The following is a 21,445-nucleotide window of genomic DNA, read 5'->3' as shown; positions in this document are numbered from 1 at the left end:
TTTATTTGGAACGCAAAGTGCACTTTAATCCTTTGTACTTTATTCCATGTACGAATCCCCTTGTTTTCTTGTTTTGCGCTGCTTGCTCTTTCATTCACGAGGAGTTAGATGAGAAGAAACTCTCATATACAGTTCTGTAATAGCAACAAAATTTAGAAAAAAACAATCATCTCTAATAACCACCCAAAAGAACCATATTTTGTAAACAACAGAAGGAGAATGAAAAGAATATCTTATATATATCAAGGTAATTGTGACACCCCGATTCTACATTATAGGTTGCAATCAAGGGAGAGTCACTAGTGAGTCCTATGACCAATAACCAAGTAAGATCCCAGATCGCCGGAGGAGTCAAAATAGCCTCCCTTCTAAGTCCAGCTTTCTTAGGCAGCGCACTACCTTTTTGGCAGATCTTACAAGACATTGACACAAGGTCTCATAAGGAACGATAAGGTTCATACATAGAATATAAATACATAATAACCACAATATACTTGCTTCAAAAGATTGTTCCATTACATTACATCCCAAAAAGAAAGTTTTAAACTTCATATGAGTCTTACAAAATAACAAAAAGAAAATTTCTAGTATTCCTAAGATAGCCAAAAGTTTTCAAAGGTTTCCGGCTCGTCGTCTGCAGCTATGAGTTCCGCTTCGTCACCTGACATGATACGCCGTGAGCTTTGAATGCCCAGTAAACACACACACACCCTACCCCTTTTTCCCAGTCCAATACACAATCACAATTATAACATCAAGTAATAAAGCATGATACTCAAATAAATAAGTAAAGAGTTAGGTCAGATGTTAGTAAACTAGAAATCCCCCAAAGAGATTTCGTCCTCCCAACCACAAAAATCGGACGCGGATTATTCGGTATGTCCCCTCTTTTGCTGCTTTGTTGCAGACCTAACCTCGGATGCCTACCAACGGTTATGTACCGTATAGTGCCAACCGCAGGGCCTTAAAAGAGACGGTAAAATAGGGCCTTGCCCGAATCCCTCCTCACACCAAACCACCTAGGGTCCGAATACAACCGCTCCGTTCAAGGGATCCGAAAACCACTTGCGCAAGACTTTAACTTTCAAATAGGGAAGGCATCCCAACAATCCATATATCACATATTCTCATCTTTTCATTACTCAAGTGCTCGAAAACCCAATACCCTCCCAATTAGGTTTCCCGTTAAATTAAATGTTTTAGATCAAGTTAATCCAACTTACAACAATAATATCCACATAGGCATGCATCCATAAAGCGAGGAAGATAAATAACATAACCATAACACATACAATATCATGCCAAGATATGATCATAAGCTAATAAACATTTTTATGAATACAAGGGCATAAAATATCCATGCATAACAAATTTTTCAGATTTAGCATCACAAAAAGATTAAAATGAAAGGACTATTTTAGATCTTCCACCGGACTTGGTCTTCCTATGGTTCGTAGAGAATTTGATCTAGTTTCTAGAACATTTTTCGGAAATGGGATTACTTTTCCAGATTTTAAGTTATTTAAAAAATAGTCCAGTGCTGTCCAGAATCTGTCCAGATCCGTTGATCGTTACGAAAACTTGATTTTATTGCAAGCCGCTTAATGTTTTTCGATGAAAACAATTTTAGTTGAAAGATAACTCCTTAAGGAAGGTTTTGACATAAAATAGAGCTCCAGAATATTTTTGTACATTTTTCTGGAATTTTTGAAAGTGGGCTGCAAAACAGATTCTAAGGTAGACTGTCCAAAACATGAAGATTTGTGAGAAAAGGGTTCCACCAAGGGAAAGTTTTCATTTATTATGTGAAGAAAACATGCTAACTAACATATATTTACTCAGAAAGTTTGCTTGAAAGTGTGCGTTGGAAAGTTGAGAGATTGGTAATAAAAGAGGATGGTTTTGTGCCAAAAAGGGGTAAATACAAGAGAGATGGAATCAATATTCAAATCTTAGTATTTTTAACATAAGAACTCTTTAATGACAGATCTGAAACACATTATTTAGAGACATGTATTGAAAGAAGGAAAATAAAAGAGAAGTTGTGTTTGTGGCTTACTTGCTAATTTTGCACAAGAATGCTCTCTTCTCCCTTCCTCTTCTTCTCTAGACTCCTTTCTCTCTTGCTCTCCTCCCTCTCCCTAACCTAATGTGTGTATGTGGGTGTGGTGTTTGTGCTTTGCCAAGCTAGGGGAGGTTGATATTTATAGACAATTTTTGATGTAAAATGTCCTAAAAGCCCATTAGTTGGAAATGGATAGAAAGGTTAGGATTTGTTTGGATTCTAAGGAAATGGAAGGGATTTGGGAGGCTTGGTCAATGATTTAGGCAACACTAGTTAGAAAGGAACTAGTTTTGGAATTAACAACCTAGGTCTAGGGTACTAGGTTTGGGTTTCCTAGAATATCATGATGATATATATTGAAAAATGGCTCCTCTCTTCTCCCTAGGATGATGAGGTTATTTTTTAGAAAAATGCTTGGGAGCACTAATTAGTGCTCCCACTAATTAGGTGGTAGTGGGTCCCGCCATTAATGATGTGATGTTTTGGTCTTGGAGTTGTATTTTTTTTTTTTTTTTTTTACTTTTTTAATGCATTAGTGCTATTAGTGGTGATATTTTTAGTGGGATGAATCATTATTGTATTTTTTATTAATTTTAGGTACAAGGGCACATCCCTCAAGGTGTATACATATATATATATATATATTGCATGATTGATGGTACTTCAAAGTACAAGGTACAAGTACTAATTTGGGGTAAGTTTTGAAATAATAAAAAAATATGTAAGGGCTTGAAGTTAACTACATGTAACCTAGGTAGAATTAAATTAGGTTAGAGAATTTCTGTTTTGATAAAATAAAAATAAAAGAAATAGAAATTTGCTAATTGACAAGATTCGAATTAATTCAAGTAACGAGGGCTTTAAGAAAATAATTCATCATTAGGGTCTTAAAAGTAAATACATATTTTAGGGCCCTTACAGTAATCATATTTGTTTTAGTAAACATGCTCTTCAATCACTTGAACCTGCTTGGATCACATCAAACAAATAGAACCAAGGTGGCAAACAAAGACATGACATGCTCGTTAAGGTGGGAAATTATGGTAACATATGTTTCCAGACAAACCAGTTACAATAACACCCATAGATTACAAAAACACATATGGGTTTGGGGAAAGGATCCAAGATATCATTGACAATACACCACAATAGAGTATGGTATGAACGAATTCACCTGTATAGCTTTAATAACAGTGGTGTTCTCACTTAAAATCACCTTATGGTTGCCATGTAACAGCTGCACTTATAGCCAATGCCTCAGTCTTGAGCCTCAAAATTTCCTGAATTAATTCATGTAGCTCTCGCCCCATTTGTGTATAAAAATGGAATATTAATGTTATGCACACTCAAGAAAAAAATATATATCACAGAAAAATCAATGTGTGACCCAAATTCATCATGGTTGTCGGATTATAGTAAATTTGTACATCACAAACATAGCTTCTATTGAATATTGAAACAAGAGAGCAACAGAGGCTGGAGCAAGTTCCCCAAACACATGGTAAAAAACATCTCCATTGAAAATGACTAGTGACATGGATAGGCCCACAAGGCACACGGCCCACGGTAAACCACCCCGAACCCAGTGCTTGGGGCCAATGGCACAACCCGGTTGCTTGGGTGACAAGGCCCAGAACAGCTGGAGGCCACCTAGACATGAAGGGCCAACGGCATTTAGGCACACGGCAGGTGGGACACGGGCCACATCAGCAGACAAAGATCTGCAGAGTTATTATCACAACACATCACCATTAATGCAACCCATCACAGCATTTATTACAACAGCACTCCTCGCCGGAACAGAGCCTCCATCACCCTAAACAAGATGAGCTATGGCACAGGCTTTCGGCGGAAAAAGCACGTCACAAGAGACAGGAAAAATGATGACAAAAGGATATAAGCAAGGATAAGAGGAAAAAAAGGAGGTTAAGTTGGGCTCTCTCTCTTGATCTCTCGATATACAGTCTTTTCATACTCTGCTCTTCTAATTCTTTCACCGGAGGGTTCACTGGGGGACTACCCCGTTCCCCCCTTGAACTTGCTTGCAGGTCATCTGGCGGAGCCCCCCTTTTTGAGTCGGAGTCTGGAGAACCTGGGCCGGTCCGACCCATCCACCCGGGAATCGATAATTCATCAACTAGAATTCAACCAAATTACGCATAGAATACTACAAGAGTAAAGCACACATCTTCAAACAATTGGCACAACAAAGCAATTCAGTTACTTCCCCACAATTAGTTTGGCCCTTCATTAATCTGAAATTGGTCTCCCAAACCAAAATGAGCCATCAACAACCAAACCAGAGTGATGAGCTGCCCACCTTTACTAAGCTGAGCATCATGAGTATTCGCTCTGCAATGCCTGAAGTAATTCATGTAACTCTAGCCTCAGGCCACCATTGTTGGTTATTTTTTGAGGTTGGCAACCACCTCAGACCATCATTGTTAGCTACTGTCGGAGGCTAGCAACCACCTCAAACTACCACCAACCACTTATTGTCTGAAATTTCATCTGGTCAGCTCTCTCACTTGGTTACAAAACAAATTCTTAAAATATGTTTTTTATTTTTGTTCTCATAAAAAAAATATATTGATAAACTACAAACATTACCAAACAACATCTTAAAAATTATAATTGGTATGGAAAAAAGATAGGTTATGTCAAGCCTACTCCCAATACTCTATTTGATTGATTGAAATGAGATAGAATGGAAATTGCTTAGGCTTTTCTATGGAATGAGTATTATCTTAAAATGATGAAAGATAATTTCATTTATAATACATTTGTCATTATTTTTTTAATTTAACCAAATATAAAAATTAACATTTTGATAAAAAAAAAAATCATTCAATTCCACTTCATTGGCATATGGGCTACAACCCTCTGCTCCGAGTAATGGAGTGATATCATTGGGCTAAAAGCTCTCAACATGTGCTTTTTCAAGTGGTGACTATCTAATTCATTGAAGTGAGAGTGAGAGGATAGAAAAGCCCACAACTCTAAAGCCCACCTGGAACAGGTGGTCCAATTTATTGAAGAGATGCTAAATCCTTTTTTAAATATTATCACTTGTTGAGATACATCTGATGAAGAGAGTGGATACAAAATAAAATGTGGAACGCACCCATGGGACTTCTTTTTATTCTTTAAGTACATCTCATATCCTTCAATTTTCAAATTTGTTCTCTCATATCATCAATTCTCTTGAATTTGAAAGTGAATCAAATTCTTAAAAATTAGCTCTTGCTTAACTTTTTAATTTTTTTTTTAGATTTCCTTGTTGTATAAATAAATTAAATTTAAATATATTTTGAAAGTCACTATTTGGGTTCAATAAAGTTACATGAAATTTACAATTAAATAAAAAAACCAATGGTGAAGCAAAAGAATGGGACAGGCATGGTTATAAATTGCCATGTACAACTATAAAAGGCAAAGAAGATTACAGAGAAAATATACCAAATCAAATATGTTAATATCAGTTCAATCTTTTCCAATGTTTCACAGCTCCTAGTAATTTTACAGCAACATTATTATGAAAGTTTTATTTTCCAGTAAATTGATTTGTTCATTTCAGTTCACAGTTGAACCTGCTTGGATCACATCAAACAAATAGAACCAAGGCAGCAAACAATGACATGACATGCCCGTTAAGGCGGGAAATTATGGTAGCATACAAACCAGGTACAATAACACCCACAGATTACAAAAACACGTATGGGTTCGGGAAAGTATCCAAGATATCATTGACAATATACAACGATAGAGTATGGTACGACCGAATTCATCTGTACAGCTGTAATAACAGTGGTGTTCTCACTTTAAATAACCTTATGGTTGCTATGTAACAGCTGCACTTATAGCCAATGCCTCAGTCTTCAGCCTTGAAACTGCCTGAATTAATTCGTGTAGCTCTCGCCCCATATGTATATAAAAATGGAATATTAATGTTATGCACACACAAGGAAAAAAAAAAAAAAAATCACAGAAAAATCAATATGTGACCCAAATGCAACACAGTTGTCGGATTATAGTAAATTGATACATCACAAACATAGCTTCTATTGAATATCGAAACAAGAGAACAACAGAGGCTAGAGCAAGTTCCCCAAACACATGGTAAAAAGCATCTCCACTGAAAGTGACTAGAATTCAACCAAAGTACCCATAGAATACTACAAAAGTAAAGCACACATCTTCGAACAATTGACACAACAAAGCAATTCAGTTACTTCCCCACAATTAGTTTAGCCCTTGCATGCCCTTCATTAATCTGAAATTGGTCTCCCAAACCAAAATGAGCCATCAACAACCAAACCAGAGTGATGAGCTGCCCACCTTTACTAAGCTGAGCAGCTTGACTATTCGCTCTGCAATGACTCGCAGCATAAGACAGCAATTCAACCCACACTTTGCTCAGTATCTTCCATTTGTCTGTGGCTTTCTCTTTCTCTGTTATCTGCAACTCTTTAGCCAGTAAGCAAGCATCAAACAACACAGATTTACTTCTATCTCCCTTAACAGTAACGGGTTTAACTTCAGTATTAACAGCAAGGATACTTTTACAGGCTCGAACCTGTTCCTCATCGAGTGCTTTCTGGCCTGGTACTTCTTTCTCTTTGCAACGACATTTCTTAAAGCAGCCAAGAATGTTTGGGCACGAACAAGATTGTCCTTCGGGAGTCAATCCTGAAACAGCAGAAGCATTTTGGACAGCTTGTCCCGTTTGTGATTTTGGGCAGCAGAAGCACTTGTTAAGGCAGCCAATTTTCAGGCAAGATCGATTATCATCCTTTCCTACTTTTCTTCCTTTAAAGAATTTCTTAGCCTCGGCACATGTATCTCTGAATCTAATTTGCCCAATACCTGCCACTGCAGACATCAACGTAGGCTCCATAATCAGAAGATACAACATGTAATCTGATAGAACCTTAGCAATGACGCGAAATTTCTGGTTCTCCTCATTGCCTTTATCGGTACTATAACAGAGCTCGGTAGCAACGTGCCACAATATAAGGCTTTCGTCATAGTCAGTCTGAATACTATAAGGGAGTAAAGTAGTACAACCTTCAATCCCAAGAACCCAATCGCCTTTTGCCAAACAAATCTCCTTGGCAGTTTCTAAATCATCAGCCATCCTGGATTTCATCCTAAGCTCTTCGAAAATGAAATCTCTTAACTCCTTGGTGAATTGCACTTTTGTCACATATTTCCACCCATCAAAAATGTTGGTAAGACCCACAAGACCAATTAATCTCTCCGCGTTTTTTGGACGTGGATAAATACAATAATTTATCAAATTGTATTGAGAGAGACGTTGGGACCACCTCCGGCGCAGCACCGGAGGAACCAACCGCAAACGAAGGGGGTGTGGCTTTGGTAAGTCCTCAATCCACCTTGTCCTATCAACACAAAGAATTTTCCTAAAAAGACGAGTGAACCAGGATGGAGTTTCAGACTTGGTGAGTGCAATAGCAGTCCAATACGACAAAACAACCATGAAAAAAGCAATCACATCAAGAGCAATTCCACCACCAAGCAAAGCATAAGTGATTCTTATATCAACCTTTTTAAGATCCTTCTTGTCCGTCAAAGAGAAAAGCACAGATGACACAACAACACAGCTAATTGAAAGAAATCTAAGACAATACCCAAGTTTACCTTGAATCACCACAATTTTAGTGTAGAGAATTTCATAGAAGAAATTGAGTTCAACTTCAACCACTTTAAACCCATCTTTCGGAGTTCTTTTGAGAAAGAAATCTCGGCTCTGATTCCTCTCCCTGAAGCTGAAAATCAGATCTGCAATAAGACCTTTGAAAGTAAGAAAAAACCCATAAGCGTGCTTGATGACTTCAAGATCATCCAAATCTTTAATGTCCGCTTCATCGACTGTTTTGATCACCCTCTGAGGCTCCGGAATCATCTCTATCTTCGTGGGAAGCTTGGATTCTTTCTTCGAGAAATACTCATCCATCAATTTAGCATAATTGGGGCCAGGATCGGGCTCCGTAAGCAAAGATTCACGAAATCTCCGAGTACTAGCGAGGTACAGAGACCGAGTTCGCTCGGTGTATTTAATGAGTCCAGCCAAAAACATGAGGAGAGTGGGGATCCATAGATCGTTATGGGTAAGAGTGAGGACGAAGACATAAAAAGCGGTGCCGGACTGGAAAATGAGCTGGAGGAGGTGACGGAGCCAGAGCTCGTTGTCTTCGAGGGCGAAGGCGGTGATGGTGTCGGGGCCGCCGAGGTGGACGAGGAGAAATGGAGCCCAGAATGCGAGGAGATCTGATATGGGGGGGTTGTTTTTGTCTTTGGATTTGGTGTACTGGCTCTTGGAGATGAGTCCGACTGCGAAGTTGGCGGCTGCGTCGGCGAGTAGGTAGGCAAGCCAGAGGGGCATGACGACGAACGGGTTGGAGGTGCGTTTGCGGAGGGGGGCGGAGAGGATGAGGAAGGCTTGGAGAGAGAGACTGGCGAGGATGAAAAATTGGATGTCCCATTTTTCCCAGAGATCTTTCAAGTCGTTGATGAATCCTTGGAATATCATGATAGACTCTCTGATCTGATCTGATTTTGGGTTTGGGTTTGAGTTTGAGTTTGATTGTGGGTGGAGAGATGGTAGAGATTAGTAGGAGGAGGGCTTAGAGAGAGAGTGTGGAGTGAGGAAGTGTTGGGGAAGTATAGTATGATTCCTTTTCTGGCATTTTATTCAATTTTGATATGGATGATCGGTTTTTTTGAGTAGTCTCCTACACCCTCCATTTCTCTCTCACCTCGCACCGTTGTTGATTGATATTGGTTGGAGTGATGATGCTGAAGTTTGTTAAATCATTGGTAGTCTCATCCGTTAGTTGACTTGCTCGGTCAATTAAGAATGTGTATTTATTTTACTCCAATGGTATACGCGTCTGGCAAAGAAAGAGAGGGGAGAGAGAGGGAAAAAGAAAAAGGGCGAGAGAGAAAACACTTGGGGCAGGAAAGGGTGAGAGAAAGCAATTGGGTCCACTCATGTCCGGTTTCGTTGGTTCTTATTAAAATTCAGAGTTTTGAATGTCTCTATCATATTTCTTAGGAAACTCCATTTCTTTGAATTTCTATTTATTAAAATTGATTCTTAATTTTTCTTCTATGAACACCTATCATAATTTCAATAATAACCCTATGTGTTGAACTCCCATCTCTATCGCTTTCTCACCTTTGATAGGCTTTTTTCCTCCTCTCACCCCATCTTCGACAGGTTTTTTCCTTATCATTTCCACGTACCGTCATCTTTCAACCATTACCTTAGCCCTCAAGCCTTTTCTTATCCCTTTTCAACACCTCCCTACAATTTAATTTCTTTTATTTCTCATTATATTTCGACTTTGTTGTCCCAATCTCTCCTCATCTTTCTTCATTTATGTTTAAAGGGTTGTGATTTTAAAGATTGTCATGGATACGATTTCGAAAGGTCACCATGGCTAAGGTTTCAAAGATTTCCATGGCTAGGGCTTTGTTAGGCTATAAGACCAAACCTTTTGAATCAATTTGGTGCTCTATAGTTGAATAAGTAAACTTTTTTTGGCCCCAGTTTGTTATGTTCGAACAAATCCCATTTGTTCGGTTATATACCACCGCACACTTGTCTTTTGTTCGAAGCTGGTAATCCGAATGGCGGTAATGGTGGTTGTGGAGGCAAAAACATGGGGCTTAGATGCTCTTGGTGACTGTCTCTGTGTGTGTACGGATAGTAAAGAAGGTTATGGGTATTATTGTTGAAGATAAAGGGTAATAAGGGCGAAGAAGGGTAACAACGCTGAGAAAAACGAAAGGATGTTTAGGGAAGAACGGGAGTGGAAGCGCTGTGGAAGGGCAAGCAATTGCTAGCAAAGAATGTGCCAACCGGAGCTGCATTGCTGGCCGGAATGTGGATGAAGATGAGATTAGGGTTGGGGTTTGTAAAGATAGAGATGGGGACAAAATTGAAAATTAATGTAGGGATAAATTTGTAATAAAAAAAAATATATTCACGAATAAGGGTCCAAAGAAAAAAGGTAAATGTATACAGCAGCATTCTTAAAATTTGGATTGGGTCAGTTTATGGATTAAAAAATTAAGTTTAGAAAGTATTCGGGCCTTAGGCGAGTCGGGCCGGTGGGCCGAGCCTCAGCCTGAGCTTGAGCTTGGGCCGAGCTTGGGCGGGCCTGAACATTTTTTTTTTATTTTTTATTTTTTGTACTTAAATTTTATTATTTTTCACTAAAAAAGACATTAAACCTCGAAAAGGTTAGGTCTTGAGTAGAGTGCCTCTATTTACATACTACCTTTTATCTCAAGGCACGCTATTAATTAGTTTATTTTTTATTAACATATTAACCTAATGTAAAATGACCAGAAAGGATGAAGGGCTATGATACACACTTTACGTAAAATTACCAAAAATGACAATAATGAATACAATACACACATTTCTTCTGAAACGTTACATATATATCTTCTCTCTCAAGAACCTAAAAATCCTGAAACAAAACCAAAAACCCTTAAAGAAACAACCAAAAATATACGTATTGACGTGACTGGCTTCTTGCGCCCCGGTAAGATATTGTCCGCTCTGGCGAGGTGGCGAAACGACGTTCGTCGGCCTCACAGCTTTAAAAGGCCTCTTACAAGGTGGAGGGGGCCAGTACGCTTATAAGTTGATTGCAAGTGCCCCTCCCAGGCGATGTAGGATTGCCCCAACATAACCTCCCAGCGGACTAGGCCGCGAACAGCGGGAGAGTTTGTCGGACGACCTGCATGGGGCACCAAACCGACGTGATTGGCTTCTCGCGCCCCGGTAAGATATTGTCCGCTCTGGCGAGGTGGCGAAACGATGCCCGTCGGCCTCACGGCTTTAAAAGGCCTCTTACAAGGTAGAGGAGGCCAGTACGCTTATAAGTTGGTTGCAAGTGTCCCTCCCAAGTAATGTGGGATTGCCTTAACATAACCCCCCAGCGCACTGGGCCGCGAACAGCGGGAGAGTTTGGCGGACGACCTGCATGGGCCACCAAACTGATGTGACTAGCTTATCGTGCCCCAGTAAGATATTATCTGCTCTGGCAAGGTGGCGAAACGATGCCCGTCTCGCGGTCGCCCTTTCTCTCAGTCGACATTCTCGCTCGGTCGCCCCTCCTCTCAGTCGACCTTCTCGCTCGGTCACCCCTCGCGATCAGCCCTTCTCTGAGTCGACCTTCTCGCTTGGTCACCCCTTGCGGTCGACCTTCCTCTCAGTCGCCCTTCACCCTCGGTCATCCTTCGTCGTCGGTCCTCCTCGCAGCCAATCTTCTCGCTCGGTCCCCCCTCGTGGTCGGGCCGTTTCTCTACGACGACCTCTCACAACCCTTGTTTTCTTCCTTATTCCCTTCGTTGGACTGAAGCTGCACTTGGGAATGGGGGACTACTGACATAGGTGGGCGTATAAGAGCTTTTGCCTCATCACTCAGAACCCAATACATAATTCAAACACTAAAGCCCAACACTGCTGGAGCTTAACGTGGTATTAAGGACTAATAACATCTAAACACGTGGCAAGTGAAGAACCAACCACATCAGCAGACAAAGATCCTGCAAAGTTATTGCACCACACATCAGCCATTAATGAACTTTTCCGCAACATTTATTATGATAAGCCCTCACGTCGGAACAGAACAGCCTCACCATGAACAAGGCAAGTTAGAGCATAGACTTTCGGCCAACATGATGGCTCAGAGTGGACAAGGAAATGATGAGCAATGCATATAAGCAGGCTCCTAAGACAAAGAAAAGGTCTCTCCGTGGGCTTGGCGTCTCGGGCACCAGTTTGGGAAGCGTGGATCAAACTAACCCGTTCCGTTTGGAACCCATTGTATCATCAGTTGGCGCCGTCGGTGGGAAACCTTTTTGCTCCGTCTGGCAACTGTGTTCATTGTCGCCAGAGACCCACTCCTGATAATCCTCATATGCCACCCACCAAGGTGGATGGTCACAACCAGATCCATGGCTTCTCAATACAACGTTGCCGATCCCCAAGCCGATCCCCCTAACCCAAACAACCCACCGCAGTACTTCACCGAGCTCACCAACGGCATTAACTGCCTAGTCGAACAAAACCAAGCCTTGATCAATGCTCTACTTCAAAGAAACCTTCCTATACGTCCTTTACCACCTCAAGATATCCTACCCAACCAAGAATGAGCCCCGAGCCATCTTATCCAACAGTCCCACCCATCCAACTTAGAAGGCTTGCGACCCCCTCCCCCAGATATGAACCCGTCACCTCGGGTCCCACGTCCATCGGTCCAGGCACCCACCCCCGAGGGAGAGGCCAGCAATGTCCAGCCTCCACTACATTCTGGTAGTGACAATGTTCCTCTCTACGATGCGGAACTCCGCACCATGAAACTCCCGCTTCAAAGAGTCATGCAGAACATACAGAATAAACCATCTACCACAACCAACTCCCCGTTCATTGCCTCCATCAGGGACAAACCCTTACCTTCTAAGTTCAAAATGCCCTCGCTCGACTCTTTCGACGACACAACGAACCCGGTCGACCATTTGGAAACTTACAGGGCCCTCATGGTCCTCTATGCATTCCTTGACGAGATCATGTGTCGGGCATTCCCCGTAACACTTAAGGGGTCGGCTCGACTCTGGTTTAGTCAACTGCCAACATACTCTGTCTCTACTTTCCAGCACCTAAGTGACTCTTTTATCAGCCATTTCATTGGTGCCCAGCGCCAGCGGCATCTGTCAACCCAACTCCTGAACATTCGTTAGACCGAGGGGGAGTCGTTGCGTAGCTTCATCACCTGCTTCAACACCGAAGCCCTGCAGGTAGTGGAAAACAATGACAAGGTCATTCTCACAGCTTTCATGGTCGGTCTACAATCATCTGATTTCCCTTTCTCTCTCTCCAAAAACCCCCCGACCTCCATGGCAACCTTACTTTTCAAAGCCCAAAAATACATGAACGCCGAAGATTCCCTAGTCGTCTGACAAGATCCTACAGCCAAAAACCCGACCCCTAGAGAGAAGAGAACGGATTCTGAAACCAGAAACATCCTGTACACTCACCAAACACCTCAGTATATCGACTAACCGGCTCGAGCCGACTGGTCGGCGCCTACCCGACTGCCTGGCCGGTTCAAACGATACTGTAGACGTCCCCGAACGCCCCGGGAGGACGAGTCCCGTTCTGTTCGTTTTAGGCTCACTACAGTTCGGACTCTCAAATTGTCACGGTTCTCAATCTAAACCAAAGAGTCCAAATCCGGCAAATCGTTTTGAGAAAACAGATTTTTAGAAAAAAAGTGTCAAACATGGACTGCTTTGCCAGATACAGAGTCGCCACCTAAATATTTATTTTGGGAGAATTTAGGAAACCCTGACTCGTTGCCTAAGGCCACGTGTCCGTCATCACCAAAGTTGCCTCGGCTCGGGAACTTGGGTACGATTGGAGAAGGTCACTTCGTGAGCACCCCCGCTCGCCCGATCAAAGATCGGCCTCTACTAACCAAGATATCTAGTTTTGAAAACATTATGCATTCTTATTTCGGTTATTAGCCTAGATTTACTATGTGATACGCACAGCATACAAGTATAGACTGGATCGCCTGAATTGGAACAAAACATTTCATGTTTGTTTGTTTGAAAATGGTTTGATGGTGCTACCTGCAAGTTGGCTAAGACGTGGATTTGCCACCCTCGGGTGGGCTTAGGAAAACATGATTTTGCCACTATCTAGTGGGCTTTAAAACTCACAATTAATGAATTGTTCCAATTCAGATAACCCAACCTTCACCCACAGGCATTCAGGCAGTTATATCACATAAGCAGTTAGCCTTATGGTAAGCATGCTATCATGGTAGTCACTCACACGCATGCAAGGATGCTAAAGCATAAAAACTTATCGAGTACTCCAAGCCAAAACAGAAGCTAATTAGAAATCCATGCATGATCCTAATTATACAGAAATGCCTAATGCAACACATGCAAGATGCAACTAAGATAGGCTCAGCTATTCTAAACATGGTATATGAAATGCTACAGCTAACATGTATTCAATTTGGAATTGAAAATACAATGCAGTTAGTATGATGCGCCGAGCCCGGTGCATGCAAAACAGATGAATGAATGCAAACATGCTATCATACTGTATGCTAATTGAAACATGCCCTAATCTAACCATCATAAGCGGGTAAATAAAAGGGAGAAAGACGTGGGGTTGGAAGACATACATCACACACACGCACACTTATTACAGTTGTGCCTTCGCTCGGAGGGTCCGAATAAATAATACAGTCCCAAATAAATAATTACAGTCCAAATAAATACAAAACCCTAATTAATTAACAAATTAATCTAGGAAAGCAGTAAATTGGCGCGTAAATCCGTGGACTGCCTCAGCTCTGTTCCGAATGATGGATGATGCATGCTTGAGTTGCCTTGCGCGAAAATACACTGCGATGCCCCGGTTCGCCTCTGTTTGCAATTGTTCTCGGGATGCGTGCCAAGCTCCGAAAGGCTGCCAATTTTTGATTTTGCTGCAACAGAGAGCAACAAAGGGGCATGGCAAAGTATTTTCACATATGTATACATGACTACTCTTCAAGGAGAGTAGTCCTCGATCCTCGTGCCATCAATCACGCATCTTGATGCATGATGGCCGAGAAGTCGATTTGCACGACTCAATATGGAATGAATGCACATGAAAACACAACAGGGCCTAGACTCCATCATGGATAATCCGGAGTGTCGGCGACCGGGAATTGAGACACGTTCCGTCACTCAGAGTACGAAACGTCCCTCGTTTCCCGTGTTCGGGCTAACTCCTATACCAAACACAATACGATATGCATGACATGCATGGATGCAATCCTAACATGCGACCTAGCATACACAATGCTATGAAATGGCATACACAATGCACGAGGTAACGAGGCATACACAATGCTCTAACATACAACCTAGCATACACAATGCTATGAAATGAAATGGCATACACAATGCACGATGGACTTACATCAACATGAGTGGACCTCAGCCACACTCACATCAGTAGCCATTAGATGAAGATGAAACTATCGAAATGCGTGCACACATGTACGCAAACCGAGGACCGAACTTAAGGCATAGCATGCAACTCTAACAAGGCATGAAATATGGCATACAAGCATGCAAATTTCAGTGCTGAAATATGATACAAAACAGCCCCGAAACATGGAAACATGGCATCCGATGCATGGAATGGTCCCGAAACACAAAACTAGGCACATGGAATGACTTATAGCTATACCAAACATGCATTATTTGAATATGAAGCATGAAGAAAGAACCAATGCAGTCCCAAAACATGCATATTTTCAGTTTATAACAAGTCTCAAAAATGAACACAAATAGGGCTAATCTATCATGCAAAAATGGCCCTAAAAGAGAGATTTAAACACAAGGGACAGTAGCTGGCCCCAAATGGCAAAGATCCCTTCAACAAAGTTGAAGATGGGCTCAAAACAAGGCACTTTACAGTTTACATCAAGCCGCTAAAATAATCAAAAATAAGGTCAAACTATCATGCAAGAAAAGGCCTAAAAGAGGGGTAAAGAGACAAGTGGTAGCTTCTGTTCTCAAACAGAGGAGAGCCCTTCAACAAAGTTGAAGAGGGGCTCAAAAATATTTAACAGTTTATGGAAAGGTCCAAAACAGATCAAAAATAAGCCTAAAATATTATGCAAAAATTGGCCTAAAAGAGAGATAAAGAGGCAAGTGGTAGTAGGAGATCTCAAACAGTAGGAGGTCCTTGATCAAACATGAAAAAGATCTCAAAATATGGCTATTTAAAGTTTACATCAAGTCTCGAAAATAATCACAAGTAGGCCCAAAATATCATGCAAGAAAAAGGCCTAAAAGAGAGATAAAGAAGCAAGTGATAGCTGCTGGCCTCAAACAAAGGAGAGCCCTTCAAAATAGTTGAAGAGGGGCTCAAAAAAAGACATTTTACAGTTTATGAAAAAGTCCAAAACAGATCACAAATAACCCTAAAATATCATGCAAAAACAAAGCCTAAAAGAGAGTTAAAGAGACAAGTGGTAGTAGGAGACCTCAAACAGCAAGAGGTCCTTGATCAAACATGAAAAGGAGCTCAAAATATGGCTATTTATAGTTTGGGTCGGAGCACAGAAAACCTTGCAAGTATGGTTTAGATAGCATGCAAAACAAGGCAAGAAAGAGGGAAAATGGGACTCACCCTTGTAGAACCAAGCTTCAACAGCTTTTGGGCCAAGTTTGGGAGCTCTTCACCTCTGGAAAGCAGCCTCAAGTTGCTGGAATGGAGTGTAGATTGATAAGCTAGGAGTTGATGTAGGAATGGCCAAGAATCAAGGTACTTTGAAGCTTGGATGAGAGGGATAGAGAGAGATATGTATACTAAGCTCAAAACAATTTTTCTAACCTTCTCAAATGCAGCTGGAAGTGCTGGTTTTATAGGGAAAGGAGTGGAGGAAAAAGGGGGGGAAACCAATTCAAATTTCCCCCCAAAAGGTACCCCCCCGAATACAAAATCTGGGGGGAAACAGAATACACAGCTGGAACAAGCTTGGAGAGGGGGTTCAGACTGACCAGGTTCAGAAGGCTCAGGGGGCCGGCTGGCCACCTACCCTGGTCGGCCGACCAGGGGTCAAAAGGGTCAGGTGGAATTGCTGGTCAGCCACCCCAAATTGGTGGCCTTCCATGTGTGCACAACACAAACATGTGGTTGACACTCGGAGAATGTGAACCAAGAGAGAGAAAAACCCATTTTTCAAAGGGGTTCAAAAGGGTCAAGTGGAATTGCTGGTCGGCCTGTTCATATTGGTAGCCTCCCAGGTGTGTACAACACAAATATGGGGTTTAGGGTTGAAAAAAGTGGCCCCGGGGTGGTCAACATTAGCTTTTAAGTGAGGAAAAACAGGCGACGGAGAGCGATGAAGAAATAAAGCTGGCTTTCAGGACAATTGCTGGCCTCCCACCCTCTTACAAGCTTCCCAACAATGAAAATAAGGTCTCCACAAAAAATGAACCAAAACGGATGTAAAACGGAGGTTCAGGGGACCGAAACGCGCGGCCCGAGGCCCCGAAAATGGGCTGTTAAGCACCGGAGGTGGCGTTCAACCACGAAGTTGGTTTCTCGGGCCACAGTGTCCCTCAAAAGGGAGGAAATAAGTTGCATACCGAAAACCAGAGCAAACGGAGGTGGTTAGGCGGTCCCGAACCGAAGCACACGGCTGTCGACTCCGAAAAACCAGAAACCGGACTCCAAACGAGAAAAATGGCCTACGACCACGAAACGTAGCCTACGGCCACTGAGAGATGATCTACGAGACCTCTCCCTCCCTTCGAAAAGAGAAAACAGAGAAAACAGGACCTGATTCGCAAACCGAGGCAAAGCACAAAAGAGCCCTAAGGTCCGGAGGCAAGGCTCGCAGCCGAGACTTTGAAACTCCTGAACGAGCACGACATGCAATATCACCGAGCGCTCAATCAGTGACGTCTGAGTCTTAAGGTCGGTCAAAAATGGGGTGTCTACAGATACACACCCCTCAATTCCCCCATGGAACAAGTCCTGAACCAGATCCAACGAGATTATCTCCTAAAATGGCCCCAACTGTCACGGTCTCCTTCCAACCAGTGAGACTAGTCCAAATACTGCCGCTTTCATCAGGATTACGACCATAATACTGAGGAGTGTGTTAACCTTAAAGACCAGGTCGAGGGCTTGATACACCAGGGGCATCTCAGTCAATTCACGGCATCCCACCATCAGCAAAGGCAAATGACTGAATCTACCAGAAACAACCATCGGCGCACCCCTCCTCGACAGCTCGCACAACCTAACCAAGGTCATGATAGGCCTCCACAGTAACCCCGGGCACAAGGTAACCCTGCCCCTCCAGTTGGAGAGATCAGAGTTATTGCTGGCGGGCTTGCTTGTGGGGGACCATCCCGCTCGGCTCAACAGCAGAACTCAGAAAGATAAGGCAGGGCTCAGATAAAGAAGTTGCCACGTTAGACCGCCCTTTCAAACACCCCAAGCAATGGATAGAGCCCATCACCTTTACGGAGGCCAACTGCACATGCATCCATTACCCCCATGACAACCCCCTCGTCATCTCTACCCTCCTCTCCAATTACAAAGTCAGACGGGTTCTCGTCGACAACGGCAGCTCTTTAGACATTATCTTCTTAAACGCCTATTGCCAGCTCAAGGTCAGGAAAGAAAGTTTGTCCCATCTCCAAACCTCACTGGTTGGCTTCACTGGAGACCGGGTGACCTCTATAGGCTCCATTGATCTTCCCATCACCATTGGGGAATACCCGTGGCAGACCACAAAGTTGCTCACTTTCCTCGTCGTCGACTGTCCCTTTATTTACAACATTATCCTCGGCCGCACTGCCCTAAATGCTTTTCAAGCTATCACATCCACTTTCCACCTAGCCATAAAATTCCCTACCGACCTTGGGGTCTGCACTGTGAGGGGAAAACATACCATAGCTAGAGAATGTTACGTCGCTTCACTTAAAGAGGTTAAGCTGAAGGAGGCTATAATCATTGAAGGACTCGACGTCAGAGACGAAGACGAGCTGGTCAGAGGGGAACCAGTGGAAAAGCTTGTCGAGGTCCTCATCGACCCTACAAACCGGACAAAAACTGCCAAGATCGACAGCCAACTATTTTCCCAGGCCAAGGCCGACCTTATGGCCCTACTGATTGAGCACAATGACGTATTTGCCTGGACCTACTCTGACATACTAGGTATTGACCCCTTTTTCATCACTTATCGTCTCAGCATTGAGCCCCATTTTTGACCCTTCTGCCAAAAGCAGCGCATCTTTCACCCTGAACGCAATACTCTCATTGCTTCTGAAGTAGATAAGCTCCTTGAGGCACAGTTTATAAAAAACGTAGACTACCCTAGATGGCTGTCAAATGTGGTCCTGGTCCGTAAAAACAATGGTAAATAGCGACTCTGTGTTGATGATTTCGACCTCAACCAAGCTTGCCCCAAAGATAGCTATCCCCTTTTCTGCATAGATCTACTTGTCGATGCCACGACCGGACATCAAATGCTCAGTTTTATAGATGCTTTCTTTGGCTACAATCAAATTCTGATGCACCTATTAGACCAGGAACACACCTTCTTCATAACTGACCGGCGGACTTACCACTATTGTGTCATGCCATTCAGGTTGAAAAACGCTGGAGCAACTTACCAACGGTTAGTCAATGCCATTTTTCATCACCATATAGGTCGGAACATGGAAGTATACGTTGACGACATACTTGTCAAGAGCAAGCTCTCTTCTGATCATCTGGCAGACGTACGGGAGACCTTCGACACTTTGCGTAAGTATCAAATGAAGCTGAATCCGGAGAAATACGCCTTCAGCGTCGGATCTGGGAAATTCTTGGGTTTTATGGTCAATCAACGGGGTATCGAGGGTAACCCTGAAAAGATCAAGGCTCTGATAGAGATGCGGTCACCCAGAACAGTTAGAGAAGTTCAAAGGCTTACGGGTAGAGTCGCCGCTCTCAACCGTTTTATTTCCCGCGTAACAGACAAGTGCCTCTCATTTTTAAAAGTCCTTCGGCAAGCTTTTTAAGTGGACGGCTGAATTCGAAGAAGCCTTTCAGTAATTGAAGCAGTACATGGCCAACCCCCCATACTTTCTCAGGCGATCACGGGTAAGCCCCCTTTTCTCTACTTAATCGTATCGAACACTGCAGTCAGTGCAGCCCTTATTGGGGAGGATGGCTCTGTCCAGCGTCCGGTCTACTACATTAGTCAGGCTCTCAGGGGAACAAAACAGAACTACCCACTGCTTGAAAAGATGGCCCTGGCCTTGGTCATAGCCTCAAAACGACTCCGACCTTACTTCCAGGCCCACCCTATTGTCGTCCTCACTGACCAACCTTTGAAGAAGATAATGCAACAATCAGAGTTGTCCAGCCGACTTATGCAATGGTCAGTCGAGCTCAGCCAATTTGACATCTCCTACCGACCTCGAACAGCGATCAAAGGGCAGGTTGTCACTGATTTTATCCTGGAATTCATTAATCCCACTCCAGCCACGGCTCACCCGCCGAAGCAATCCAACATTGAGGCAGAAAACCCTACACTCTTGGACCCTCAATGTCGATGGATTATCCTGTAAAGAAGGCAGTGGTGCTAGCCTCATCCTCATCGCCCCCGAGGGTGGTTATTTCAAGTGCGCTCTCCGTTTCTTGTTCGATGCAAGCAATAATGAGGCCAAATATGAGGCATTGATTGTAGGTCTCCGCCTAGCCAGAGACATTGGCGTAAGCCATATCCAGGTGTTCAGCGATTCCCAACTCATCGTCGGCTAAATTACGGGAGATTTCGAGGCCAAGGAAGACACAATGTGGGCTTACAAAGATATTGCACTCCCCCTTGTTCGCCTCTTCAACACTTTCCACATCAAGCACATCCCTCGGACGGAAAACTCCAAGGCAGATGAAATGGCTCAATTAGCTTATGCCGACCAGTCAGACCTCAACCATGGCGTCCGCCTTGAATACCTGGCCCATCTGGCCATTTCCCTAAACCAGTAGCAAGTCCACTTCCTCCAAAATGAACCTATTCCATGGGCGGCAAACATCCTTCTATTTTTGACCAATGGGGAATTGCCAGACGACAAACAACAGACAGCCAAAGTTAGGGCCCGGTTGCCCAACTACATTCTTATCAACGGCCTCTTGTACAAACGTGGCTTTTCGTGCCCATACTTGAGATGCCTCAATCCTGCTCAAGCGACCTACGTGATGAGGGACATCCACGAGGGTGTATGTGGTAACCATTCGAGTGCCAGGTCGTTGGCCCATAAAATACTCCGCACCGGTTACTTCTGGCCTACTCTCAACCAAGATGCCAATGAGTTCGTGCTTAAGTGTGACAAGTGTCAACGCCTCGCCAACATCCTCCATGCTCCACCGACAGAACTGATTACGCTCAGCAGTTCATACCCCTTCGCCAAGTGGGACATAGACTTAGTCAGTCCGTTGCCCACTGGTAGGGGCCAAACCAAGTTCGCTGTGGTCGCCATTGATTACTTCATCAAATGGGTGAAAGCGGAACCCCTCGCCACGATCACCGAAAGGAACAAATCCAAATTCATCTGGCAGTCGATTGTATGCCGATTTGGAATCCCCCAAGCCATCGTCTCAGACAACGGCAAGCAATTCGACAATGCCAAGTTTAGGAAATTTTGTGCAGAGCTCCACATTCAGCCGTGCTTCTCCTCCCCAGGCCATTCCCAAGCCAATGGGCAAGTCGAGGTCACCAACCGGTCTCTCTTGAAGATCATCAAAACCAAGTTAGAAGC

At 43.2% G+C, this 21,445-nt stretch overlaps 1 protein-coding gene across 1 annotated transcript; it reads right to left on the bottom strand.

Moving 5' to 3' along the window:
- Positions 1-6,066: 6,066 nt before the first annotated feature.
- On the bottom strand, positions 6,067-9,049 carry LOC114317910 (uncharacterized). The gene has a single exon (XM_028264716.2). It carries the CDS (start codon positions 8,616-8,618, stop codon positions 6,294-6,296), a length of 2,325 nt encoding a protein of 774 aa, XP_028120517.2. The 5' UTR covers positions 8,619-9,049; the 3' UTR covers positions 6,067-6,293.
- Positions 9,050-21,445: the final 12,396 nt, after the last annotated feature.

The sequence above is a fragment of the Camellia sinensis genome, chromosome 9 (genome assembly GCF_055761805.1).
Source record: "Camellia sinensis isolate YWXY chromosome 9, ASM5576180v1, whole genome shotgun sequence".
Taxonomy (NCBI): Eukaryota; Viridiplantae; Streptophyta; class Magnoliopsida; order Ericales; family Theaceae; genus Camellia; species Camellia sinensis.
Note: the sequence above shows the minus strand (reverse complement) of the source record. Positions and strands in the feature narration are given on the sequence as shown.